Raw genomic sequence first — 27,240 nt, forward strand, 5'->3', positions numbered from 1 at the left:
CCAACAGTGGTCTTAATTACAGACATAACATATTATTGTTATTATTAGGATAAGAATCATCTTAACGCTATAAAAATCAGGCATGAGAAGTAAATGACGCCATGTTTATGTTCTATGTTAATTGTGTGATGTCTCCTTTGGTGAAGTCGCACAACTATGTCAAACATTCCTCTCTCTCTTCTCCGCTCAGGTGAACAGCAGCATGTCTGTTTCGCCGGTCCCTCCTCCTCCTCCGTCATGCCGCTTTGCTTTGCCCCCATCCCCCTCCCATCGGCTGCCAGCCGTCTAAACAGCTCCAGCTGCAATCGCCGCCGCTGCTACGAGCTGCCGGCCATTCGATCACCCCCATCCAGCACAAGCTCTGCCTCCGCCGGTCTGCAAGCTCACGGACCACCGCCGACACATCCTCCATCATGACGGGCGTCGCGGCTGCCTCATTCTTCTCCAACGTTTGCCGGTTCGGCGGTTGCGGGTTGCATTTCGAGTCCCTGGGCGAGCTCATCGTTCACATCGAGGATAACCACATCGGTGAGTCGCGCTCCGGTTTCGGCCTGCTGTCCCGCTGACCAGCCGGAAAGGCGCGTCTATGCGCCGGGTTGCACGTAGTGACGCGTCGAATCTGCCGCGGGATGTACATAGCATTAGCTTGGGTTCGGTTATAAAGCGGCCGAGAATCACGGGCATGTTTCGGCGGCGGGTGCACGGGTTCGCGCACGGGTCCCAATCGCCGCTGTGGTTAGATTTAGGCCCGCGCGCAACGTAATTAGAGCTCGCCGCGATGAGCCATTGTTTATGTGTCGTGTATTCAAGCTGTCTGTCAGGTCTGTAGGAATGAGTCGCCGTTAATGTGTTTAACAGTTTGCGGAGACGGACACGCAAAATTTCCGCTTTCAACTAACATCAGGTTAACGCTTCAGTGTTGCACCTTTACCCACTTTTAAGTTGAGTTGATCTGTTGCTGTCAGAACTTTATTGCATACGTTTTGCATTGGATAGCATTGATTGCACGCGTTTTGATGTATGTTTGCATGTATTTCACGTTGCATGAAATATATTGCATGCATTTTTAAGCATTTTCTTGAGTACATTTTGACTTATTTTAAAACCCATGTCAGTGACTTGTGTAAGGTTTCTTTCAGTATCAGTGCAGAACACTTGGAATAGCGTAAAGACAACTTCGATTCTATGTACGTTTGGACTCCGTATAAAATATTTATACATTGTTTATTAATTTGTTTTGTAGTAAAGTATGGACGATATAAAGTCACCGTTAGTTGACCTACTAATTGTTTGCGCGAAGATCTGAATGTCTTGCAGCTCTTTGATGGAAAATGTGGGAATGTTTATGTTTAACTGGTATGTCATTTTCCTGCGATTCCACTTTGCGCACGCATGTCGACTTACCTACAGGGTTTCAAAGCGCTGCTCACTCTATATTCTGATGGTAACACTTTATTCAGCTTGTTTCCATAGTAACATCAGCTGTCATAATGGAAGGCTTCTGTCAGAATGATGCACACCTGCACCCCCCTCTGTCACTCTATAGCATCATAAAAGATCAGCTGGCTTGATTTCCTCAGGGGTCAGTGTTCTGACTTTAAAGCATGGGGTTTGACCTCAGTGCTCCTCTTTTAATGAGCACAACAATGAGGAAGAGTCTCCATCCCTTTACTAATACTACAAATCACTAATAATCTTATTGGGTGCTGCTGGTCCCGTGCTGTAATTTTTTGAGCAGTTTGCATGAGAAAGATTGCTCATAAATCCAAGATGATCAAAAATAAATTAATCATTGAGCATTCGGTTTCTGCGGATGAGTTTGGTGATTTATTAATAGTAAATTGAGGCAACTCTTACAAGTTGACAAGGCTGTTTTTAGGCAGCATGTATGTAGGGCCTTTGTCTACAGAATAACTTAAAATGATGTTTTGTCAACTCTTTTTGTCTTTCACAAACTTAATAATACCACACACGTAACAAATGAGAGGTAAAGAGTTGTTTTGGGATTAGTTCATTTTATTATTGACAAAAATGTAATAACTGGTAAAATGGCCACATACACTTTAAACCCATGTTGTTTACAATTTTTTTTTTAGCAGTAGCATGACAGGGATGTGTGGCTTTAGGTGACCTTTGAATTTATGTGACATAAAAAGCTATGAGCTGGATTAAGTTTTACACAAACCTTTAAATGTAGGACTATCATAATAAAAATAATGTTTATTTTAAGTGCCTTAATATAAACTTGGCAGACAATATACTGTATGCTGTTGTAAAGTAATGAACTAAAAAGTTATGAATAAATCCTATAACAACAACAACATAGTATTTATAAAAATTGTGTTTAAACAAATTAATAAACAAAAGTATTTACACAAAGAAGTATTTCAGAAATAGTTTTTAAAACAATGCAATGGTGCATTTGGGGACATAACCGTCTTATTTTATGTTGCTTCTTTAAAGATCAGAATTGGTGATTCATCCTAACAGTTTTATTTATATGGCTGTTCACTATCATTTGCATGCACAGTCAGTTTTAAAGTTTCCCCAGATATAGACCTTAAGCAACATTGCCTCCTTGTGGCGGATGTTTCTTAAAGTGACAGTTCACCCAAAAATAAAAATTCAGTCATCATTTACTCACCCTCCAGTTGTTCCACACCTGTATACATTTCTTTGTTCTGGTGAGCACAGAGAAAGATATTTGGAAGAAAGCTGGTAACCAAAAAGTTATTGGCCACCATCGACTGCCACAGTAGGGGTAAAAAATACAATAGTTGTCAAAAGTGCCCCAGAACTGTTTGCTTATACATTCTTAAAATATCTTCTTTGATGTTAATCAGAACACAGAAATACAGAGTTGGAACAACTCGAGGGTGAGTAAATGTAGACAAAATGTATTTTTGGATGAACTGTTCCTTTAACATTTCCTGCAGGAAGGTCTGTACTCTGCACAGCACATTGACTTTAACTAATGCTTATGAAATAGTGCAACTGCTGTCACCCACCTCTATACAGAATAAAAGATGTTATCGACTTTTTACTGACAGCTGGCTTTATTAAATGTAAGAATCACCTGACACTTGAGTTGACATTGTAAGTGCCAGATCGAAATCTTAATGTTTCATCAAAACTCAGATGCAACACCAGTACCTCTGCTGTACATGTCATGCAATTTAAACAAGAAAACGTTATACTCACAAAGACAGAAAAGAGTTCATGATATTTCAGTTTATAGTTGCCTAGGCTAAATGGAATTTTGGGTTATGTCATGTTCACTCCTTGTTGACTAGACTGTGCTCTGGGTATCCTGACCTGTATTTAAAGTTGTTTGTGAGGGTGGAAATTTGTTGAAACATGCCCAGTACTTTTCCCATCTATTGTAATTGCATGTAGCATGTAACAGCTGACATCATCCCAAACAACCGAGAACAGAGAGTCACTTTGTAACAGTATGTGTTTCATATCCTCTAACATTATCAGCATATTGTGTCTTGTTTACTTTGACTTTTCCGTCCCCTCTTTGTGAAACCTGTAACCGTGGTAGCAGTGTAACCACATTAAACTTTGGTGAAAGATCAATGGTTTAAGTATTTCACTTAAAAGATGTGAATTGACCAAACTTCGGCTTGGAAGTGTAAATGGTTAGCTTAGTATAAATACCACTTTCTTTTATGTGCCACTTGACCGCTTCAAACTAAACAAGCCAATGTACTGTTTTAAATCTGCATTTAAAAACAAGAGTAGATACAAGACAGATGTAGATTTACACAGACATGTCTGAAGGTATTGTACTTTCACTACTGTATGACCCTGTATTTGTTAATAGCCCATTATTATAGATCACTTCCTTAGATTTAAACACTGGTCCAGAAGGACTATAAAATATTATATTTTAAAAAATCCATTTTAAATCTTAAAGATATTGGTTTAGCATTTTTATTTGGTTTTAGGCTATGTTCTGTTGGTTGTATTTTGTTAAAACGTTTGTGTATAGTTTTAGACCAAAAGGTCTGAAGTTGTGGCTAAAAGTGTCCGTCCTGGCACAATTCACTTCTTGATTTTACCGAAACAAATATTATTAAAGATTTTTTACTTTATGCATTTCGACTGTGTGAATAAACCTGTTTTTCCTGTTACACTCTTAAAAATAAGTAAGGAATAATGTTCTGGCAGCCAGTTGTTCCTGTCGGGTCCTGATCACACTGTCGGGGCTTATTTTTGCGATAACAGACGGTTGCTTGTACATTATCCCGCTTCTTACGGCTACATGCCACATGAGAAGTAAACTGGACATGAAATGTGAATTTGAAATATTTTATTATCTTATTTTTACAAAATCCAGAGCTTCCGCGAGGAAAAGCTGTTAACTTTTGGTTTTAAGGAAGAACAGGAAATTTGGTTGAATCATTTGTAAATATAATGTCATATATGTTGCTAAAAGATCAATTTATATTTAATTTGTCAAAAAACCTGTCAAAATGATTTGCTGCATCCGGGTTACCCTGTTTTTTTAGTTTTGACTTTTTAAAGGTTGTTATCTGGGAATAGCAAAAATGCAAATGTCCCGACTGGCCAATCAGAATCAAGCATTCCAACGAGCTGTGCAATAAAGCTTCTTCACAGCTATGTCATACCACAATTGTTGGTTCCACAAAGATCTAGTGAAATGTTCTTTAAGTACCGTCCTTTCTTACCATATCTGAAGAACTTTTTTGCCAAATAGAACATTTTGTGAAACAGAAAGGTTCTAAATGTAAACATTTTAACAAGAAATGTTCTTCTGCGGCATCATGCAACTTTATTTCTAAGAGTGCTTTAGTTTGCCTTTTTGGAAGATACTTTTGCAATATAAATATTTGACCAAGTTTATGGTTATCTCTGTATACTTCTAATATTTTGAGGCTCTATCTGAACCTCCTGACCTCACTTTTGGTCACTACTGTAAACTATCCTTTTAAGTTGTGTATCTTTCAGTGGCCAGAAGATGTCAGGCTTGTTACAGATTCTTGCTTTTTATGGAAAGAAAATCTAACATTGGTTTGTGGAAAGTGTGTGGAAACACTTAAAAATACAACTCAGCTCCTTTAAAGCCACAAATGTAGAGTATAATAATACAATATCATAGCTTTGAGGCTTTCAGAGCATCAAATAATCATAAAGTACCATACATCCTCAATACTGCGTTCGTTTTAGACTTATATATATATAGACTTATATAGAAATATAATGGTGAATACTTGCTTCTTACAAAGTTTTAAACTTTGGTGTCTTTCTGGAAAAAACATGACCTATTGTTTTATGAAATGTGAAATAAACCAATACTTATCATAATAAAGAAGTTTATAACAGTAGAGGTTAATTTGAAGAGTTTATTTCCAAAACGAGAACATCAAGCCATAATAACTAAAAAAAAGACAGCTAACTAACACAATAAAGCACATTAAAACATGATTGTTGTAAATATAAAAGCGGACTTCATTTTGGAATAAAACTCTTCATTTTGTTCAACTCTGTTTTTGTCTGTGTGTGTGTGTAAGTGAGAGAGTATGAGCCAGAATCGCATTAAATGGCTCGTCAGGTCTTTTATGAGGCAATTAGTGAGATCCAGTGGAAAATCCATTATACCTGCTTTCCTAGTCCCACCCACAACTCTATATGTGTTTGTCTATATGTGCTAGTGTGTAAAATCCATGTTTGTGTGTGTGTGAATGTTTATGTTTCTCTTTTCATGTGTGTGCCTGTCCTGTAGCATGTGTTAGTTTGCATTTGCATCCGGAAGTGTTTGGAACGGCGTATCCTGCTGAGCTCTGAGAAGTCTAATTACAGCCTCGTTCTCTAGATTCCCTCCACTCAGTCCCTCTTCCCCTCCTCTCCGCTCCCTCCATCCGGAGACCTGCTGCTCTCCAGCACATTAAAACACTCTCCTGCTTTTTAATTAGCCGTCTGGAAAACAAACCCGGCATTCCTGCATGGCTGCTCCATGCAGGGCTTCTCTGTACTTCCACACAGACACATATGCACAGACTTAACGGAATCACCCACATGTGATGGTTGTTGCTGTGCTCCACCACACGGTGGTGTATTTGCTCGACTAAACTCTTGCATCTCCAAGGTTACCCTGTTCCAGGGTTGTATTTCTGTCAAACTTACATCCATCTGATCTCAAATCAGCCTTACATTTGTATAAGACAGCATTAAATTTGTCCAGTGAGATTTGATAGGGAGAGGATTTAATGATATGGCTGTGAATATAGGGCATGTTTATGGGAGAAAGTTCTTTAATGTCCTCACAGGGGCTGGGTATTATTAGCCCTACATAAAGATTTCATAGGGATTTAAAACTGGTCATGGCCCATTAAAATGCATTATTACCGCTACTGGTCGGGACAAGCGGGGTGCTCAACCTAAGTCACCGCGGCTGTATGGATGATTGTTGTTTGTACTGAATTATGACAGCCATTATTAAAAGTTTATGATTTTGCTAAATGTGAAAATGAACCCTGGGGCGTTTATTGTAATGGATGTATTTGTGTGTGTGTTTGTTTCCATGCTACCTTTCCTGCGGAAGAACCTTGTGTGTCTCCATTCTGTAGGTGAAAGGAAATCATAAAATTGGAAAACATTAACTTTGCCCTCCCCTAACTCTTCTGCACCTGGCACACTTAATTACGCTTAACCACATTTCACACATACACACACTGTTTCACTATATTAGCAAGGACATCTCATTGTTTTATATCAGGCTAATGAAAAATTCTGCCCAATTTTTTGAAAAGGCGAAGAACATCTAAATTACCTCATAAGTGTATTTTCAGCTTGCAAGTGCACACCAGAAGGTAGAAGGATTTTGAAACACTAATAAACCACTGATGAAGACCACCTCAGTGGACCACCTGAGATACAGAAATGTGTGTGTGGATAAGTGTGTGTCCTTTTATGAGGTGGGGAATGCCTAACCCATGCAGTGCAGAAACTAGAAAGTGGTCTGATGAGACTAAGGCAGAAACACATACAAGTCGCGCTATAGACTGGTTTGTGATAAAGAAGTTATGTTTCATTTTTGCTATTTAATTTTGATTCACACTCATTGATGTTGGTGTATTATTCAAGCTTTTCTAAAAGTTAAGATGTTCACATAATGTCAAATTGCAAGCAATGAACGTTGCATGAGATGGGATGGCAATATAAGTTTTAAATTCAAAATCCGACACGTTTTACAAAGCCTACAGAGTGTGTAGAAGTTGCTCCATGATAAATGAGAACCATGGTGAAGTGACCATGCTGGAATGCTCTTAATGGTGTTGGGTAATACCTCATTTGGACATATGGGACCTATTATATACACTGCCTGTTATTCTCTGAAGTAACTGCATATGCATGCAATGCAAAACCCTGTTTTTTACCATCATTGTGCTAAATGTGTGCGATCTTTTAGAAATCAATTACCTTTTATTAAGATCTGATCGACATTTAACATCATTCACTCACATCTTAGATTTAAGAGGAAATGTAAGATACTTTATTGTCATTGTAAGTTCAACAAAATTTAAAATGACAGCTCTTAGAACAAAATGTTAAAGTGTTGTAGTGTATTTGGTAAATGTTCTATATCATTTAAAAATTGCTTTGTCTTTAATGATCAAAATTCAAGCAGATAACATACTATTAAGGAAATAAATTACTGCTATTTTGAGAGCACTAACGGCTGCGTTTCACTGTTTCAGCCTCATGTTTTATTGGCTACATACAATATAAATGGTAAACATTGGTTTTATTACAGTGTACATATTATGTGGGCACAATATAATTGAGAAATCCAGTCAGTGTCACCATAGACCAAGACTATTTGCCACATGAGGGCAGTCTCAGGCCATGATATAGAGTAATAGAAGTACACACACACTTGGCAGTGAAACGTTTGAAGAATTGCCTGGTGTGCCGAAGGCAATGGAGGCTGCCTGCTGTCACAAGTCGAATGGAAAAAGTGTGGTATTGCGGCGGGTGGGCTGGCTCTGGGGGGAGCATAAGGGGTGCTTGTTTGATTAAACTTACAGTAAGCAGCAAATGTGTGAGCATACATGTTATGGTCTTTCATCTATTTATCTGCATGTATTTAACTGGCTGTTTGTGTGTTTTTTTCTTTTAGATACAGACCCCAGAGTTCTGGAGAGGCAGGAAATGCAGCAGCCCACATATGTTGCTTTGAGCTACATTAATAGGTGTGTGTCTTTTAAAGCAAGGTTTTATATATGTTTATTAATCTCCTAAATGCCTTAAACAGACAACTTTGAATGAAACAATACATTGCTATTCCAATGATTGGCCTTCGTATTGCAGAAGAGACCCACTTTGCACTTCTTGGGAGGTCGGTCAATTGGGATGATGCTTTAAATTGATACATGGTGAAATGAATCCCTAACTTGAAAATTTCAGAAAATTCTGTCATTATTTACTTTCCCTTGTGTGGTTTCAAACCTGTATGACTTTCTGTCTTTTGCAGAACACAAAAGATATTTTGAAGAATGTTGTAAACTGGTATCCATTCACTTACCTTGTTTCGTCCATACAATAGGAGTGAATAGCGGCCAGTGCTGTTTGGTAACCAACTTTCTTCAAAATATCTTCTTTTGTGTTCTGCAGAAAAAAAGAAAGTCATACATGTTTGAAATGACAATAGGTTGAGTGAAGGATCACATAACATTCATTTTGGGTGAGTCTTTAACCATTGCATGATTTTTGTTTGGTTTAGATTCATGACTGAGGCAGCACGAAGAGAGCAAGAAAGTCAGAAGAAGAAAGTTCAACCTAAAATTGCCATATCGGTCACCGGAGGCGTATCACGTAACAATACTGCCACTCCTCCTCGCCATAGCAACGGCAGCCTAACCCCACCTGTGACCCCGCCCATCACTCCCTCATCATCCTTTCGCAGCAGTACGCCCACAGGTTAATGGAGTGTATGTGTTGATATATGAGGACCTTATATTTCTCGTTGTGTTAAGACTGTCATAACCTAAAGTGGTAATGCAACATATGAGAATGTCGGTACCACTCTCGAGCACACTTTAATTTTAAATTCCAAATCGGTTGTTTACTGATAGTTGAATCTGAATTAGGTTTAATCCATTAGTTAAATCCAACCGTTGCGTTAAACATAATATTAACCGCAACATAAACCACATTAGGACCCTAATGATAATGAATCGCTGGATGATTGGACCAAAGGCCACAGTTGCTTTTTCATTTCTCATTATTTTTTTCATCAGGTAATATGTGAAGCAAATAAATGAATAATTAAAGAGTTTCATTGTTGTGCCCCAGGCAGCGAGTGTGATGAAGAGGAGGTGGAGTATGAAGACTCTGACAGCGATGAATCCTGGACCACAGAAAGTGCCATCAGCTCCGAATCGATCCTCAGCTCCATGTGCATGAACGGAGGTGATGAGAAGCCCTTCGCGTGCCCCGTTCCAGGATGCAAGAAGAGATACAAGGTACTGCATGCACAAACACGTTTGTATTTTTGTGAGGACTTCACATTTGTTCTAATATTTAATATTAACAGTTACAACTTGCCAAATGCAAAAAGATTCGACTAGCAAAGTAGTCGACCACACTGAATGCGAAAATAATGCACAATACAGTTACAGCCGTAGAGTAGTTCACCCAAAAACAAAAATCTGTCATTTATTCATCCTCTTGACATTTCAAACGTTCTTCTGCAAGACTCAAAAAAGATATTTTGAAGAATGTCGATAACCAAAAATCGTTGGTCCCCATTCACTTCTATTGTATGGACACAAGGCCAACGCAAGTCAATATGGACCAACCATTTTCATTTACCAACATTCTTCAAAATATCTTTTGTGTTCTCCAGATGAAAGAAAGTCATACAAGTTTAAAATGACAAGAGGGGGAGTAAATGATGACAGAAGTTTCATTTTTGGGTGAACTGCAGTAAGATGACTGTTTTGAGACAATAAATTAACTGTGGGCGGGGCTAAGTTGTGCAAAATCTTAATCAAAGTATTAAACTTGGCACAGTTAAAAGCTCAATTGATGTGCAAAGTAATTTGCATGCTTAAAATCCTGCGTAACCACCCCTTAACCAAAGGGATTTGTTTTATATATTCATGAGTTTCCAATAGGAACGGAAAACCTCAATACTTTTCTTCTTTCTACTTTCTCTCATCTTCAGAATGTGAACGGTATAAAGTACCATGCCAAAAATGGACACAGAACACAGATCCGCGTGAGAAAACCCTTCAAGTGTCGCTGTGGGAAAAGTTATAAAACCTCTCAAGGCCTTAGACATCACACCATCAACTTCCACCCACCCCTGTGATACACACACGGCCATTTTTTAACATAACGTAAATCATGCGTAAACTGGGATCAAACACAGATTTTCTCACATCTTCCTTTTATTTTGCGTGCGACTTCTATATGCATGTAGATATTCTTGTACATTTGCACATTCCATGTATTATTTCTTAAGATATCCTTTATTTGTTTTTTATTTAATTAAATCAAAACGACTCTACTAAAAATTTGGTTATAATATTTGTCAATCAGTGATGAAGAACAGATAGGTTTTTTAATATTTCTTTGTTTTGTTTGTTTGTTAAACATACTTAAAGGTATGTTGAATCACATGTGTGTACATGCAAAGTGATGGCCTATAAATACACATTTATATATAAATATATATTAGTATCTAAGTTGTATTATCCAAACATTTTATTTTACATTCTATATTTTTCAGAACACGTATATTGTTTTTATACAAGAACTTTATCTCATCTTTATAGAACTTTTTTGACATTTCATATTTTGATTTGCTTCATAGAGAAGCGGTCTATTATTGTCAGATTGGAAGTACATTGATCTCAGGTCACAACGCAGCTGCCAACTTTCCAAACCAACAAAGCAGTAAACAGGAAAACATGAAAATTCCACTCACTCCGTTACAGAACATTCCACACAGAACCTTAGACTTATCAGATTTTGTTTGCATGCGGCTGCCGTGCATGCAGCAGCTTCCGTGTCTAATGAAATCCTCTGCATGTGGCCTTTTCCAGACTGCCGCCTGGAGATCGTGTTCAATACCAGACAGAGACGAGACGTTACTATCTCGGGCGTCTGGTCGCAAATGACTTCCGGGCAATATTTCATACAGTGATCCTTGAATGAAAACTCCGATTGCATTGGAAATGCATAGTGTACAAAGAACGGCAGGTTTTTTCTGCCCTGTATCCCTGTTATGCCAGCAGTGCAGAAGTGCCAAGATGTTTTTCCCCCATTGTTGTTAAAAAATTTAACATGGGTGAGCTGCCAAATCTGGACATCTGGCTATCCGTTTGGTGCCTGTTAGAAATTGTTTCATATACTCAGCCTCGCAGTATTGTTTCTGTCAGTTTTAGCTTGTACGATTCTGTCAGCCTCGTTGCTGTTGATCGTTTATTTACACATTTGAGACTGTCCTCGATTATCATGTCTGTGGTTGTATTTGTATACGAAAAAGTATTTTTAGTATCGTTGCCCTCTGCTTGCCTTGTAACTACGGCTTGCTAGCATGACACGGACGCTTTTTGGCTTGTAGTCGTACTGTTACAAACTTTGTTGTCAGAAGTATTATAGCATTTCTTTGTATTGTTACTGTTAGTATTATAGTTTGATAGTGCCAGATGCATAGCTATGCCTGAATATGTTTTCTCAGTTTTAATTCTTGAACAGTTTTGCATCGGTCCTGTTTGTCAGCCAAATAAGCATACCCTGGTTTACAAAAGAAAAAGTCTTTACACGCAACTGTGAAGAGCGTGAACTATTGTGGTGCACAGAAGGACCAAGCAAGCTTTCCTATCCACTAACCTACGTTGGTCACATTTAACAACTTGAACCAAAAATGGCACTGCCCAATTCCAGGTGTAATGCTTGGAATGTACAACATGGTGTTGTCCCTTACATAAGGATACCATGGCATAGTTGTTTTTAAATATACCATGGTGCTGATCTGGTACTCCAAAGCTCTTTATATAATGCAGTGGGGTTACCAGTTTAGTATGTCTTAAAAAACATGGTATCGTTAGTACCGTGGTACCATGTGGAACATGAACTTACCATGGTACTTTAATGTTAGTGGTGCTAAGACTGGACATTGTAAAGTGTTTATGGCGTTTAGTACACATTGGCTATTTTCATGATTCTGAAGTGATGTTAAATGGTTCCCGGGCACCAAAATCTTAAACACTAATATTCAGATCAGTCATATGTACTGATATGATGGAACATTGTTTCCAGCTGACAACAGTTGGAAAAAACGTTTAATGAACGGTTACTTGATTTAGATGCCAAATACTTGAGCTATCCAGAGCTGAATAAAGAACGGTGTTGGATGCCTGTCCGTGAGACTCATCTTGTTTTTTTACCATGTGTCATGTTTGTAATATGTAATATGCGTGTATTTTTAGATGCTGTACCAGCTATCACATTTGTACCTTTCTTTGGCTACAGTGTCATCTGGTCTCAGAATGTGACACACAACACAACCTGTTCAACATGATTTTTGATGGATAGGATCCACATCAGTTCTGACACGTGCAACCTAGTAAAAAGTGACTGAAATGCATTTATTTTGGAGGGAGTTTGATATACTATATAGTGAATGTATCGTATTGCAAGTCTTTTGTAAAGTGCTTTTGAAATTATATTTTCGTACTGTATGTTTTTGTGGAAACCGTTTTGTGGAACAGAGGCAATTTGTACGTGAGAAGATGTGTAATGTGTGCGTGTTTGTGCGAGCGAATGAGAGACGTCTTTATCCTTAAGCTACATTGTAAACCTTAGGAGAATGATAAAAATAAAAAAGCAAACACAATGTATTGTGACTGTTTATTGTGGTTTATTGTCTATAGATGTGTAATTCATTCATCAATACATGGACAAATTCCATATTACGAACCGGAGGTATAACCTTTCATTATTTAACATATACTTGACACACAAACACAGAGCAAACGTAAGTTAATCTTTCTGTCACATTTTCAGTATGAAGCATCAGCCGTGATGGATTAAGGAATTTCAGGCAGAGAATTGTGATTAAACCTTTGCACTACATGTCATTAGGAAAATGTATGACGAATATAATGCTGAAAGTGCATTCAAATGTGGAAATTGCTCAATGTAAAATGTTTGAACCAATGATGCACTGAATTTATAGCTTTTAAGTGCTTGGAACCATTTACCCAAAAATGAAATTCTGTCATTTACACGCTCAAACACAAAATGACATCTGCAGAGTGCCTTGAAAGTTATAGTTCACCCAAACATTATCTACTTTTAATAGATGGACACAAAACCAAAGCAAGTCAATGGGTACTGCCGTTGTTTGGTTAACAACATTCTTCAAAATATCTTCTTTTGTCTTCTGCAGTAGAAAGTCATACAGGTTTGAAATTACATTAGGGTGAGTAAATGACAAAAACAATATTTTTGGGTGAACTATCCCTTTTGTTTTCCATGCAATGAAAGTTGATGACCACCAAGGACACCTATAGTTACCGTTCACTTTCATCATAAGGAAATGATTTGCTAGATAACCAACTTTGTATTCAATGCAATACCATAACTGGTGTTTTAAAATATGATAATAAATTATAATTTTTGAGAGAACTGTCCCTTTAAATCAGTATATTTTCCTACAAAGAACTGCTTCAATGCTTTTGGGGGAAAACCAGGATTAAGCACTGTGAATGTTTTGCCCGTTCTTTTTTGGGTCACACAAAATGATACATTGCATCATTGGTCCGGTTAAATAAATATTTAAATAATTATTTTAACTTCTGAAATAATTCTCATAACAACAAAGCCTGTAGCACTCATTTTTAAGCACAAGCAGGTTAACAGTAGAACACCAAAATGTCAAACTAAAAAATTATTTTTAAATTCTTCTTTTATTTTTACATTACACCCGAAGACAATATAATATAACTTATTTCTGTCTTTTTAGATTTTAACCTCTAAATAATGCTTGTCTATGTGCAAATCAAATATTCGGATTGGCGAGTCCTCCTCGAACAAGTTACCTTTCAGCTGTTACAACAAAGTGACATCATTAGCGCGTGTCCGACAAAACACAGAAGCCCCTCCATCACCTGAGGCGTCTTATATTCAACTAACTGCAGAAAGACTATTCGAAGTTGTCAAAATTGAGAACGTTGCCATCAAAGTGTGTGTGCACATGCTTCTCGTAGAGATGCTGCTGGCAGTCCAGAGGAAACTGTTCATTGCAGACAGGACAGACCCTCCAGTGAGACTCGACGTGCCGTTCGAAACTGCTCTGCTCGAACTGAGGTGGGAAGATGACCTCGCACAGAGGACAGCGCTTATGGACGTCAGCTCTGCACAAAAGACACAAAATGTGCATTGTATACTTATTTCAAAACAAGTATGCTGTCTGTGTTTATATGGTTTATACCTGGTGTCAAAGCAGAAGCTAGTGGGGCTCTCGTTGGATTCTGGACTCTGATGATCACAGACTACAGGCGCCTCACCATCACCTCCCTAACGGAGAAACAACAAGCGAAACTGAAACGCGTGCATCATTTCTTCTTGTCCAAGAGTCTCGGTTTTCTCCAGGCAGGCCCATTCAGCTGTCACCTCTTTATTGAGACATACCAGCTCGGATCTTGCACGCACCCACACATTCCGGCAAAGCCACGCCTGTCTGCACACAGCCGGCTTCCAGCAAAGGTTAATGGACTTTTAACGCAGCAAACGAGGGAAGAGGAGAGAGGGGTCACCAACGATCCGCACCCTCAAATATCACAGGCCGCCACCCCTAGCCAATTAGCATAGCCCTAGTCAACATGTCTCTCTACCGAGCCTCTACCCTCGTCACTCCAATCCGCTAATGAGCTCTAAAGAGAAAAGACTTAATTGCCGTTTCATGCAAATGAGACACCTCTGTTATCACCTGTGAACCGGGTTCGAGGTGTGGGGAACGTAGAGGGCAGCGAGGAAGGGAGAAAGAAAGAGAGCGAATCAAAGGGCGAGGAGGCAGAAGTCGAGAGAGAGGGTTGAAAGAGTAGAAAGAAATGTTGGAACGAGAATGAAGTGATGGTTGCTGTTGAATATTTGGAGAGAGAGGGAAACTAGATATTGGGGATGCACTGCGATGCTGCATTCAATTCAACTGTGTCAGCCAATATTATATGATAATCAATGTGTTTTTTAAACGTTTACAAAACGTTTATTTAACATTTACAAATTCTGCCGTGTAAAATGATCTCCTTTAAGTTATTGATGTATATTCTTACGTTAGGCCGCTCTTCAGCAGGGTTCTCCAAGCCATCAGGAGGACTTAGACTTCTTGAAGGTTGACTGCAGACTACAGGACCACCCCACGGCGGGGGGGCCAAAGGAGGGGGCCGACAGGTTTGTTCCGGAGATAACGCCCCATCTGCTCCATCTGACGAATAATAAATGCTTAGAATGGGAAATGTCCATTTAATTTGAGAAACTGGTAAAATGTCAAGAAGGAAACATGTCCCTACAGTACCCCGAGTCTCCTGCTCCGAGTAGGGGTTTCCGAACCGCAGTTCAGCAGGTTGGTGGGGCACCAGTGGAAGTGGGGGTGGGTCTTGTGGGTAGGGCAGTGTGTAACGCAAAACCATTGGTTCTTTGCCCTCTGACCTCCGACCTCCCGCTGCTTCCCCTCTGTGCATAAACTGCCGCAACTCCTAAGAGAGAAACCACGGTTAGCTCAAAGCAGTGCCCACGTCTGGATTAATAGATGATTGAGTTAAAGGAATAGTTCGCCCGGAGATGAAAATTCTGTCATCATTTACTCACCCTCTTTTAATTTCAGAGCTTTATGACTTTCTTTCTTCTGCAGAACACAAATGAAGGTACTTTGAATAATGATTGTAACCGAACAGCAGCGGCACCAATTCACTTCTATTGTATGAACACAAAACCAATGCAAGTCAATGGGTGCCAGTTGCCAGTACCAAAATATCCTCTTTTGTGTTCTGCAGAAGAAAGAAAGTCATACAGCTTTGAAATGACATGAGGGTGAGTAAATAATTACAGAATTATCATTTTTGGGCGAACTATCAATATAATTCCATTCAAATTTCTTTCTATAGCACTTTACACATTCTTGCATTATAAATACTGTACCGGGCAAAAGATTTCCAACTAAAGGAACTTAATTTTCAAGCACTTGATGATAAATGATACTACTGTAATTCAGATGAAATATTACAAGCCTTTAAATAGCAATGACACAGTGTATAACTTTGTCCTTTTTTTTCGTTCTCTTAATCTTCTTTCTCCCCTGACCCCAGATCTGTGTGCCATGATTAGAGGCATTATTCCCACACTTAACATTTCACACAAGTGCTGATGGGTAATCAGAGAGCTGAACGTGGCATTTAGCCGTGACTCTTGGGGCTTAAACATTCACACCCAGTCTCCTAAGTATTTAATGCTTAAAGACCATCATTAACATTCAGAAGTTCAAATTAATAAATGCTAGTTGTAAAAGTTTTGTCCTTTTTTTGATCATTAAAGTGAATTATGTCACCATTTATTCATTCTCTTGTCATTTCAAACCTGTATGACTTTCTTTCACAGAACACAAAAGAATACATTTTTAGGAATGTAGGTAACGAACAGCACTGGTTCCCACATTCACTTCTATTGTATGGGCACAAAACCAATGCAAGTGAATTTGGTCCAGTGCTGTTAGGTTTCCGACTTTCTTCAAACTATCTTCTTTTGTGTGTTCTGGAGAAAACAGAAAGACATAAAGGTTTTAAATGACAAGAGAGTGGGTAAATGATGACATAATTTTCATTTTTGGGTCAACTATGAATTTAAGTAGCAAATAATGACAAAAACATGACATTTAGACAATAGCAGATTTTAGTCAGTAATAATATGTAACAACACCTTTATATATGATCTTACCTCTTCCAATCTCTCCTTTTCTTTTGTCACCACCACAAGACTCTCTCTTAGTGCTGAAACCTCTCTGTCCTTCTCTGTCACTTGAGCCTGTAAAGGAATTCACAAATTTGTATAATTCAGGCATCATAATGTATACTCTATAACTGCTTTGGGCTCTATAACTGCTTTATGTTATCCACTTAACAATAGAGCACTGTTATTGATATGCCAGTAGTGGAATCAAACAGAACTGCAAAAACAAAATATTTTGAGAAAGGTTTTCTGTCCATACAATTGTAAAATTGTTTGGTCACCAGTGTCCTTCAAAATATCTTCTTTTTGTTTTCTGCAGAATAAAGTAAGTCATTCAGGTTTGTAGTGACATGACGGTGAATAAATCAAATCATTTGTATTTTTGAGTGAACTATCCCTTTAAAGGCGAGCTGAGATCAGTGTGTACTGTATAACTAACTGAGACACTGATATATAGTCTGAAGGTAACCTCCTGATTAGATTTATGCAACTAGAGGTTTCGTGTCTAAAAAAAAAAAAGAAGAAAGCTAGCCAATTCCCACTTACAGTGTTATTTTCTTTCTCTCAAGAGTAATCGTTGTGTAAATGTCTGTTTGGGTTTTAAGTTCTGTCGAAATGGGTTTGCTAAGGTCTCTTACCCTCCTCTTCAGTAAACAGTTGTAAAGCATTCGTCACGAAAGCGCATGCGCGTATAAACACGCTATAAATAAAAGACTCTTCTTTTGATGGTGTCTCCGACTTTGTCTAAATACGCAGACAAGTGGCGTCCTTTATGACCCCATCTCCTTTCCACTTGGCCAACTCTGTTCTTTATGACTGACACACATGCACGCACGTACACACACACACACCCATGCTAATGGAGTTGCACATCCCTCATCACACAAACAAAAATGTGTGCATCCTTATCAGGCCCTTTCCTGTTTGTGTGTTTTTGTTTGTTTACCATAAATCGCTTCTCCTCATTGGCTAGCAGGAGCTTTAGGTTTTCATTGATGGTGCACTGCTCTCTCCACTTCTCCTCCATGCACGCAAGTTCAGCCTCAACTGACACACTACACTCCTCCTCATCTTCATCATCCTCCTCCTCTTCCTCCTCCTCGTCTTCTTCTTCCTCATCCTCCTCCTCTTCCTCCTCCTCCTCCTCCTCTTCCTCCTCCTCTTCCTCCTCACCCTCCTTTTTATCTTCATTTCTCTGTCTTTCAGCATTTGTCTGCACTGCAAGTTTAACCTCTGCAGGACATTGATCTTTCAAAAACAAAGTCATCCATTTTTGCATAATATCATTAGATGTAACATTGAAACAAGAAAACGTCAATAAGGAATAGCATTAACGTTTAAACACAGGTTATGGTGCATTTCTATGCATGTCAATACCTGTGGGAGGCGTCTCTGCATCTGGGGTGTGTAACTCTTGTGTGGTCTCTGTAGAGGCATCATTCCTGCTAGAATCCTGAAAAATGCACAACAGGATTAGGATTCTTCATAGTAGTGTTTTAAGGGCACGTTTCTTGTAAACATCTGTAAATAAACTGTGTTAAACTGCAATAAAATATGTAGGTCATTTTTGGGTTTATGTGAAAGACACAACAGGGTAGAGCCATACTTTCATTGACTTACCCCCTGCTGTGTCTCTTGTTGTTCAGTTAGTTTAATGACCTGTCTTCGCAAACGTTGACACTCTCTGTATTTCTCTTTGTAGTGCTCTGCAGCCATATTTAGACGCAGCCTAAGTTCCTCTATCTCTTTCTGTAGCTCCGCCTCCAGCTCAGAGGACACACCCACTCCCCCACTAACCCTGCCCTAATTTAAAAAGTCAAGAGAATGAGAAGACAGAGAGACCGTTCACATGTGCTCTGGATATTGTTATTTATAGATTTTCCGAGGCAAATAATCACATTTGTGGTTACCACTTCCTGTGAAGCCTGGTTTCTCATCCTGTCCAGCTGATTCTGGGCGTGTCGGCACTCTTCCTGTGCTTGAGTTAATTGTGCCTGTAGGTCTTCGGCCTCCTGTCGAGCACGGAACATCTCGGCAATGGTGCGTTCTCGACCGCCGGAGGCGTCACGTAACTCGGAGCCCAACATGGCAGCCTGTTGTCGAGTGGCTTGAAGCTGCTCCTCAGCCTGATGCAGCTTCTCTTTGAGACCCTGGAAAAACACACAAAAAATATATGAAACATAAATTCATCAATTTCCCTAATTCGCTTAACCTAATATGCAATATATAACATTTGTGTGTGTTTTAACATCTTTAAGTTTTTCCAAATAATACAATATATTCTTAAATACTAATACACCTAAATTTATATATAAGAAGTTTATTTTAGATCAATTATTTTTATGTTAATGTTTATTATATAGTTCTAATTATATGTATTACAATGCACATATACATAAAAAAAGACTAAGGATTTACTGACCATTTAACTATTTATAATTGTTTCTAGGGATGTAACAATATTATCAATATCGTGTTATCGCAGTAGCAAAATTGTCTCAATATCGCGGGCGCACGACTGGATAAAACGATAGGTCTCCAGGCCTAACATAGAAATGGTTAATAATAAAATTATAGATGTTCCCTATCGGTGCAATTATTTTATTTTATAAAAGGGATTTTAAGGTAATTTGACCCATCTCATACTAGAACTCATACCTCTAAGCAAGGATAAAGAAAAGATGCTTGTGTATAAAAATAAAAATCATACCGTGGACGTTGTACCGAGGTATTATTGCACAGTAAGACTTTGATATGGTTTCATTCCTAATTGTTTCTAAATAAACAATCAAATGTAAGTGACGCCTGTCTCTTACAGCATCGGTGGAGTGAGCGTCTCTCTCTGTGCGCAGTCGGTGTAACTCCTCTTGGTATTGTGCGATGGTGACCTCCCTGTTCAGCTCGATCGCCTTCAACATCTGCAGCTCAGCACTGAGTTTAGTGTTTTCCAGCTCCACGCTCCGCACGTGAGACTGCAGGCGCACACACACAGCGCTAAAGTAATGCACATCACACCTATGATCAATGCATACCATTACACTACTACACACTCACTCACTTTAAAGAGTTCCCTCTCATCTCTCTCATTCTTCAGCTGAGTTTGCAGACTGTCTCTTTCAGATAACACTTTTTGGAGCCGGTTTCTTAAGCTAAATAAAAACAAAAAAATTCTGCATATAAACCCATATAAATGAATTTTGCATTTATGTGATCACTAAAATATACAAGATGTTCACACTTTGCAATGTTAATTATTAGGTTGTGTGTGTGTGTGCTCACCAGTCAAGTTCAGTTTCTTTAAGAAGTGTTTTCTGTGTAGTTTCTAACAGGTCCTGCTCAAGCTGTCTCACTCTGGCCAGAGCTTCCTCCTTCTCCTCCCACAGGCCTTTCTGCAGCTCCTACAAACAGAAAACAGGTATTTTATTTCATTAAAAGGCTGAAAAAGCCAATATTGTTTCAAAAGTAATCAAACCAACAATTTGACATTATTGTACATAATTTATGTTAAGTCACTAGTGACTTACCATTTGCAAGCATTTGATTCAAAGTGACTTACAAAATGAGGTAAACATTAGAAACAATAACATCAGCAAAGCGCATCAAAAACGGTCAAATCGCAAAATTTATGTCATTTTTTAAACTTTCATATATCAAAAATAAATGTCTACTTTTTTTAATAATGTTACAATTAGTTTTCTGATTCTTTACAAATCATTATTCAATTATATAGTCCCAGACTCTAAATTAAATAACATTTTGTCTTAAGAATTCCCCCCCAAAAACATTTAAAACAGTAATATTTAAAATTTGCATAAAATAATCCAAGCCCATATAATTTTACATATTTTTGCTTCTTAAATGAATTTATACATGCTTTCCGATGTGTTTAATTTCAATTATGTTATGGACAGGATTTAACAAATTCAACTCCATTTTAGTCACAAGTTTCATGTGCCCCGCAGGTTAAAGATTAATGTGCAGGAAATTACACAGACTTCAACCTAAAGGACTCTTTTTGAAAATAAGACATTTCAAGAAAACTATATTTATAGAAAATACTTTTTATAATTCAGTAGTTAAAAAAAGAATTTCAAAGTTTGACGTTGGAGTTGTACTTTCATTTCACTTTCAATTTTTACATTTCATATTTTACAGTCGTCATCAGTAAATCACAGTAACATCTGGTTTTGAAAGCACACATCCACCCCTTGTCCTCCGGCTAATCTGGTGACTTGTGGTGTTTTATGGCCGATGATGTTTCGGAATTGCTGCACAGGCATATAAAATCTGCGGTCGTAAAATTAGCAGCCACAAAATATATACTTATGTTCTCACGATAAAGAGGAAGTATATTTTCATATGTATGTTCTGACAGTTTAACAGACATACACACACTTATGGTATAAGAGATGGTTTGTGTGGTAAAATTAAATTATAAAGTGTTAATGCTTTATTTGTGCTGTTCTTTGTCCTTTGTGACACTCATAGTTCCTGAGAACATTCAATAAATCTCAGTACAAACACTAGGGGGCGATAAGAGACCAACAAACCAAATGAATGAGATTGAGCTGTTTTGTGAAATAAAGGAATGGCAGAAAACAAAAGAAGATATTTTGAAGTATGTTGGTAACCGAAAAATATTTTATTATATTAGCCATTAGACCATAAATAGATTCTGTGTCTGTACAATAGACACATTGTACAGTTGTTGTTCAGTTACCTACATTCTTTAAAATATCTTCTTTTGTGTTCTGCAGGAGAAAGTCATACAGGTTTGAAATGACAAGACGGCAAGTGAACGATGACACAATTTTAATTTAGGGGGAAAACTATCACTTAAATTCAATACACACACAGCAAAACGAAAAGGGAGAAACAGGGACAGAATTAAAAGTGAGGCAAAGAGAGAGATAAAGCATTGCGTGACTGGCTGCTGTTGTCTCAAAGACTGGGCAGGTCCTCTCATTTCTGTTGAGTGGTTTTTGTGGACATTTACTCCTGGCTGTGCGCTCAAGCCTGACGTCACGTCTACCCTCCCTGTGGTCAACATGGCACAGCAATGATAACAGATGCCTGTGCAGACTTCTCTCTCTCTCTCTCTGTCTCGTTCTCGGTTCCTTCGCTTTCAGTACACCATCCTCATAAACTCAAGATTTAAGAATAAAATCACTGTATGAGGAAGGTCAGTAAAACACAAACACACACAGACAGCCATTATCTGATAAGATAAAGTGCACTGCGGGGGTAGATTCACTGTCAGTCAAACCAAAAAAACATTTTATATGCGGAGCCAGAAAGTCTTCGAGCTGAAATGTGCACATACGCACACACGGGAGGGCTTTGATGTGAAGATAACTTGAACTTGTGATCTCTGGTGTGTCACACGCTACTCAAACACTGGGATTTGTTTTTGATGCTTCGTTGCTAGGACACTTTTATATGCGCATTTAGTACCTGGTTCTGTATTCTCTGTTTCTCCTGAAGCTGATCTCTCTCCTGTGTCACGAGGCGTAGAGCTTTCTGCAACTCTTTGCATTCTTGTTGGACTTCCTCTACACGCTGCTGCTCACACACAAACACACAGTTATTGAATCAAAATGAACAGACAATGTTTGTGCTTGTATGTATACATGTGCATTATACCTCGAGTAGTCCGCTCTTTGTCGTTACAACCAGTATGTCCGAGTTGCCATCATCCTCCACTGTCAGTAGCTCCTCCCCAGTGGGCGTGGCCGGACGGAACTGGAATGGCGTGCTGGCACCTCTAATTTCGCCAGTGTGTGTGACGTAGCAGAACTGATAAAACTCGCCGTCACTACGGGGAATGTAGTAACCTAGGAAACAGTAACCATAGTATTTGCTGTGTCTTTTATACAATGCACTTTAAAATAATAACATATGCACTCAAGTTTGTTGACCACAATAATAAGCAGTGGATTTCTTTTTTATTGATATTACCCTAAAATAAGAATGTCCCGCAGACATGTTCCCCACAATATTGGATGACTATAAATTGATTATAATTTGTATAATTTCTTTAAGAGTTATGAACGCTTCGATTCTTGAGTTTTTAGATCTATTAACTTGGTAAGTGACCTTAAATAGATAGTTCGCCCAAAAATGAACATTCAGTCATTATTTATGCACCCTTAGGTCATTTCAAACCTCCATGACTTTCTTTCTTCCGCAAATCACAAAAGATATTTTGAAGAATGTTGGTAACGAAACCATTCACTTCTACTGTAGAGACACAAACCAATGCAAGTCATTGATTCGGTTACCACCATCCTTTAAAATAACTCCTGTGTCTTCTGCAGAAAAAAGAAAGTCATACAGGTTTAAAATGACAGGAGTACCAGTAATTGATGACAGAATTTTCATTTTTGGGTGAACTATCCCTTAAAGATATAGGTATAGAGTATTTGTCGGACCAATTACTCTAAACTATTATGTAATATTCCTCTCATTTTGAGTGTGTGTCTTTGTACCTTGAAAGATGATGGTTCGGTTAACAGTGGATCCCTCAGTGTAGTCTTCCGGCATGGGAGACCAGAGGAACGTGTAGTAGTCTCTCGCGCTGCTCCAGCCCACCTAAAACACATGGAAAACATAAAGTGAGTCAGAACTAAAACTTTATAAATGCCGCTATAAATGCCTTTACAACAAGAAAACTAGTTTATGCTGCTCTGACCATACCAATACAATTAAAGCCACATAAAATGTGTTAACTTCATTTAACTTTCAGAAATATGATAAAAATAAACATGTGCACCAAACTTTTGTCAACTAAACCTACTTTTATTTTATATTATAATCTGTGTTGGTACATGATGCTATCTGTTTTCTAAATAACAATGAGAGGAGTGTTAACACACAAAAGCCAGTTGTGAAAAAGGCATAGTGTGTGCATGTTGTGTCTGTGTGGGGGGGATGTCGGCTCGGAAAAGAAGGCGTCATGGAAAAAAGAACCGATAAAAAGGTAAATACTTTACACTTGCTTCAAAGGCAGATGAAATTGTGTGGTAACTCTAAAGTGTGTGCGCTTGTCTTTGAAGCAAATATAAATTGGTCAACCACCCATTTTGTGCATGTGCAAATGAGTGATCATATGGTTGTATGTAGTTTTAAATGAAATAAGATAAAGAAAGAAATATTTCTCATCCTCCATCGTAAACATGTCAAATACAGTAACATTTTAGTTGCAAAGAAGACACGCACAACTCATACAGATTTTTACAGACAGTAATTTGTCATCATGATTTTTCACATCGCTTCAAGACATTTACTTTGATTACACTATATCACATCTGTAATCACTTTTACTGAAAGTATTCAGCATTCAGCTGGCACACAGCTATCTATGAAGAAATCAAAGATTAATTACAGAGTGAAAAATAGGAAACAGAGCGAAAGAGAATATCTGAGTGCATGTCAAACAAGCCGTGCTTGTTGATACACGACCAATAAATGATGAATTAAATAATAAGAGGGTGGACGTAACTATAAATCAGTTACATAAGAACATGTTCCCCGTGTGTGCGACAGCTTAATAACACAGTACCTCTCCGAGTGTGTGTTTGTATCTGCACAAACCTACTGTATGTGTATGTGTACACCACATTTAAGACCATTTTCAACGTGCCTTAACATCTTTAAGGTAATCATTACAAAGGTTTTTTTTACTCCTGAAATCCTACAACCTTACAGAAATCTTCAGTTTAAAAGAAATTAAGATGATTTTTGTGTTTCTGTGGCTTAACTGGTAAAGCAATGCATTAGCACAAATGAAACACGCTTACTGATCAAATGTATACCTTAAAATTGACTGTAATTATCTTTGGATTTAAGCATCTGCTAAATGCATAAATGTAAATTGGAGTTATTAATAGCAATGCAAGAAGTGATCGAAATATAATTAACTAAATACTTGCAAAGAAAATGAAAGTCAAAATCTAATATTCAATACTCTCACAGTACCACCAGAGGGCACATGTGGTTCACCAAGTAATAAAAAGCCAAGGTTAAGGTGTGCTGAGGAGTTGTTAAAAATAACTTTTTTATTCCTTAAGAATGAGACTACAGGTGTTCTCTGAATACTTCAATCCATTTATATTTGTTTAATATTTGAGTCTGATATGCCTGACTCTTATTCTTACTATCTATACATAACATATGATAGGCAATGTGCCATTAAACTGGAGGTTTTTGCACAAAAAAGCTAAAAGATGTTAGAAGAAGATCCTAAATTTCAAATCGTGAGTTGTACTTCATTGCAGCTGGCTGTTAGTGTAAAAGCCCACAGCCTGCAGAAAGGACACGAGAACACATGCACAACAAAACCCTATTCCCCTATAAACTAACCATCAAAACAGAGTGATATTAAACAGATTAACAATCTATTTTCCAATCTACATTTTACTCTGTAACCCACCACTCTAAATGCTGTCTGGAAAGATCTGGTCGATTTGAAGTGCCTTTTATGCCAGCCATAAACTGTCATTTTATCTTAACAAGATGTAAAGTTTCCACACACTAATTTCCTCTTTATTAACTGTAAGATTTAATTTTAAGATGAAAGAGAGATACAAAAAGTTTTATACTAAAAGAAAATAACGTGTGCAAGTCTGACACACTACAACTTGAATACAAAAAACTTTTTAGTGTTTAGATATGAAGGGTAAAGATATAGTCACTATAGTAACGTTTGTTTTGGTTTTCAAAAGTTTATGAGTACATGTGTGTTTAGACAGACATATATCCAAGAACAGCAGACCACACATTTAGGGTGGTCTACTCTGCATCATTATGTAAACCTAAAAAGACAGACCAACATAAATGCTGATTTGTGCCAACGGTCTACATTTTTTGTGAATTTCAATGCATCTTTAGTGAGACAATATTTACAAAGGCACAATTTGTGTGTACCAACCTTAAAGATGCCAACCCAATCTTTGGCATGTGGGGTTATGAAAGGAGTGAGTGTGTAATGACACTCAAGCGCTGCCTGTGGAAGGAAGCTTTTTCCAACATTCTGGAATATGACATGGGCGAAGTTTGACGTTTCCATGGCAACACTTCCCCCTCCACCTGCAGGTCCTCCTGTACTACAGGTTGATGACATTGTGAGTGGTCCGGTAAAGCCTTTAAGTGGTCTACCTGTAATGAAGTAAAAAAACAAGAATGTCAGTAAAATAAGAGAAAAGTACAAAATAAATAATCAAGTATTACTGACACGGTTACTTTAAAAAACTGGTCTCTATTACATTATAAAATATGCATCTATGAAGTATATTGTATAGTAGTGTATAACTCATCTCTAAGAAACATTTCTAACCCCTTTACATTTATGTGTGCTTGTCTTTTGTTTTCACTTTAAAGACATTATGAAATCCAAGTCTCTGCTCAACAGGAAACTACATAATGATGGTTATACTATTTCGCTATTTTAAGTTATATACAATTGCAACATGCTTATGCTCATACTATAACATACTGGGCAAATATAACAACGTTATTAAGGAACGGAATAAAAATAATACACCGCATGAAGAAGACCTGCCCTATTTCAGGCAAGATGGGGCGATGCCGATTAAGGCCTGCATGCATGGCACTGCTGCTGATGTTCACATTCCAGTTTATACAGGCCTTGATCGTCATTGAAAGCTCGATTGAAAACAACAAATTGCATATTCCTACTGAGGTCACAATATGATCACCAAGGACAACATACTTGTATTTTAACGTTATATGTCTCCATAAATCGATAGGCTGTATTTATGTCACTTGCATCATATTCATAACTTGCAAGTCACTGCCGATTAAACGACAGCTACAAGTATACAATATGAAATATATTTGCATCATTTTGCAATATGTTTTACGAGCGAAATAACAATCGGTGACCTTATAGGATCAGCTGATGCAATGAGTTTTGATTACTCAGACCCATCACGCGTTCACCGCAATCCAATCTCGAAACGGACGCGTGCAATTCCATCATGCTACATGCAGATTAGCATCATATACACTAAAGCGATCGCTATAAAGTCCGTTATACCTGTAATCCATGTTTCCTCGACGGTCAGTAACTCTAGTTGGTTAGGGCGCTAGGCAACTCAGATTAAGCGCAACGTTGTTGCTGAACCGGGTGTCAACATGTTTTGGGTATCTGAAGATGTCACGCTACTTCCGGTCCGTTGCGCCCTGTGATTGGTTTATTTACCCCTGCCAAAACATTCGCGAATTGCTATTGGC

At 38.1% G+C, this 27,240-nt stretch overlaps 2 protein-coding genes across 8 annotated transcripts; one reads left to right on the forward strand and one right to left on the reverse strand.

Moving 5' to 3' along the window:
* Nucleotides 1-32: 32 nt before the first annotated feature.
* Nucleotides 33-12,877, forward strand: jazf1a (JAZF zinc finger 1a). The gene is made up of 5 exons (XM_056741238.1): nt 33-528; nt 8,150-8,222; nt 8,753-8,949; nt 9,325-9,494; nt 10,199-12,877. The coding sequence occupies exons 1-5, from the start codon at nt 414-416 to the stop codon at nt 10,343-10,345; spliced, it is 702 nt and encodes a 233-aa protein (XP_056597216.1). The 5' UTR covers nt 33-413; the 3' UTR covers nt 10,346-12,877.
* On the reverse strand, nt 12,878-27,171 carry tax1bp1a (Tax1 (human T-cell leukemia virus type I) binding protein 1a). Of its 7 annotated transcripts, XM_056741239.1 has the most exons (17): nt 27,044-27,171; nt 25,916-26,142; nt 23,475-23,577; nt 22,630-22,820; nt 22,441-22,548; nt 20,266-20,384; nt 20,045-20,135; nt 19,803-19,958; nt 18,885-19,136; nt 18,607-18,789; nt 18,364-18,439; nt 17,933-18,234; nt 16,975-17,061; nt 15,560-15,740; nt 15,318-15,469; nt 14,477-14,562; nt 12,878-14,399 (listed from the first exon to the last, which is right to left on the reverse strand). In XM_056741239.1, the coding sequence occupies exons 2-17, from the start codon at nt 26,105-26,107 to the stop codon at nt 14,189-14,191; spliced, it is 2,490 nt and encodes an 829-aa protein (XP_056597217.1). In that variant the 5' UTR covers nt 26,108-26,142; nt 27,044-27,171; the 3' UTR covers nt 12,878-14,188. The 7 variants fall into 7 exon arrangements, with proteins under 7 accessions (XP_056597217.1, XP_056597218.1, XP_056597219.1 ...); XM_056741240.1 differs by lacking the exon at nt 27,044-27,171 and having other exon boundaries at nt 18,897-19,136; XM_056741241.1 differs by lacking the exon at nt 27,044-27,171 and having other exon boundaries at nt 17,933-18,219.
* Between the last annotated feature and the right edge of the window lie 69 nt (nt 27,172-27,240).

Source organism: Triplophysa dalaica, chromosome 25 (assembly GCF_015846415.1).
Source record: "Triplophysa dalaica isolate WHDGS20190420 chromosome 25, ASM1584641v1, whole genome shotgun sequence".
Lineage (NCBI taxonomy): Eukaryota > Metazoa > Chordata > Actinopteri > Cypriniformes > Nemacheilidae > Triplophysa > Triplophysa dalaica.

Coding starts and splice junctions, on each gene's coding strand:
- tax1bp1a (XM_056741239.1), bottom strand. CDS start 26,107: ATGTCATCAACCTGTAGTACAGGAGGACCTGCAGGTGGAGGGGGAAGT. Junction 19,137..19,802: donor ACGCTCACTCCACCGATGCT/GTAAGAGACAGG, acceptor GTGTTTTTCCAG/GGTCTCAAAGAGAAGCTGCA. Junction 18,440..18,606: donor AACAAGAGACACAGCAGGGG/GTAAGTCAATGA, acceptor TGCATTTTTCAG/GATTCTAGCAGGAATGATGC.
- jazf1a (XM_056741238.1), top strand. CDS start 414: ATGACGGGCGTCGCGGCTGCCTCATTCTTCTCCAACGTTTGCCGGTTC. Junction 8,223..8,752: donor GCTTTGAGCTACATTAATAG/GTGTGTGTCTTT, acceptor TGTTTGGTTTAG/ATTCATGACTGAGGCAGCAC. Junction 8,950..9,324: donor TCGCAGCAGTACGCCCACAG/GTTAATGGAGTG, acceptor GTTGTGCCCCAG/GCAGCGAGTGTGATGAAGAG.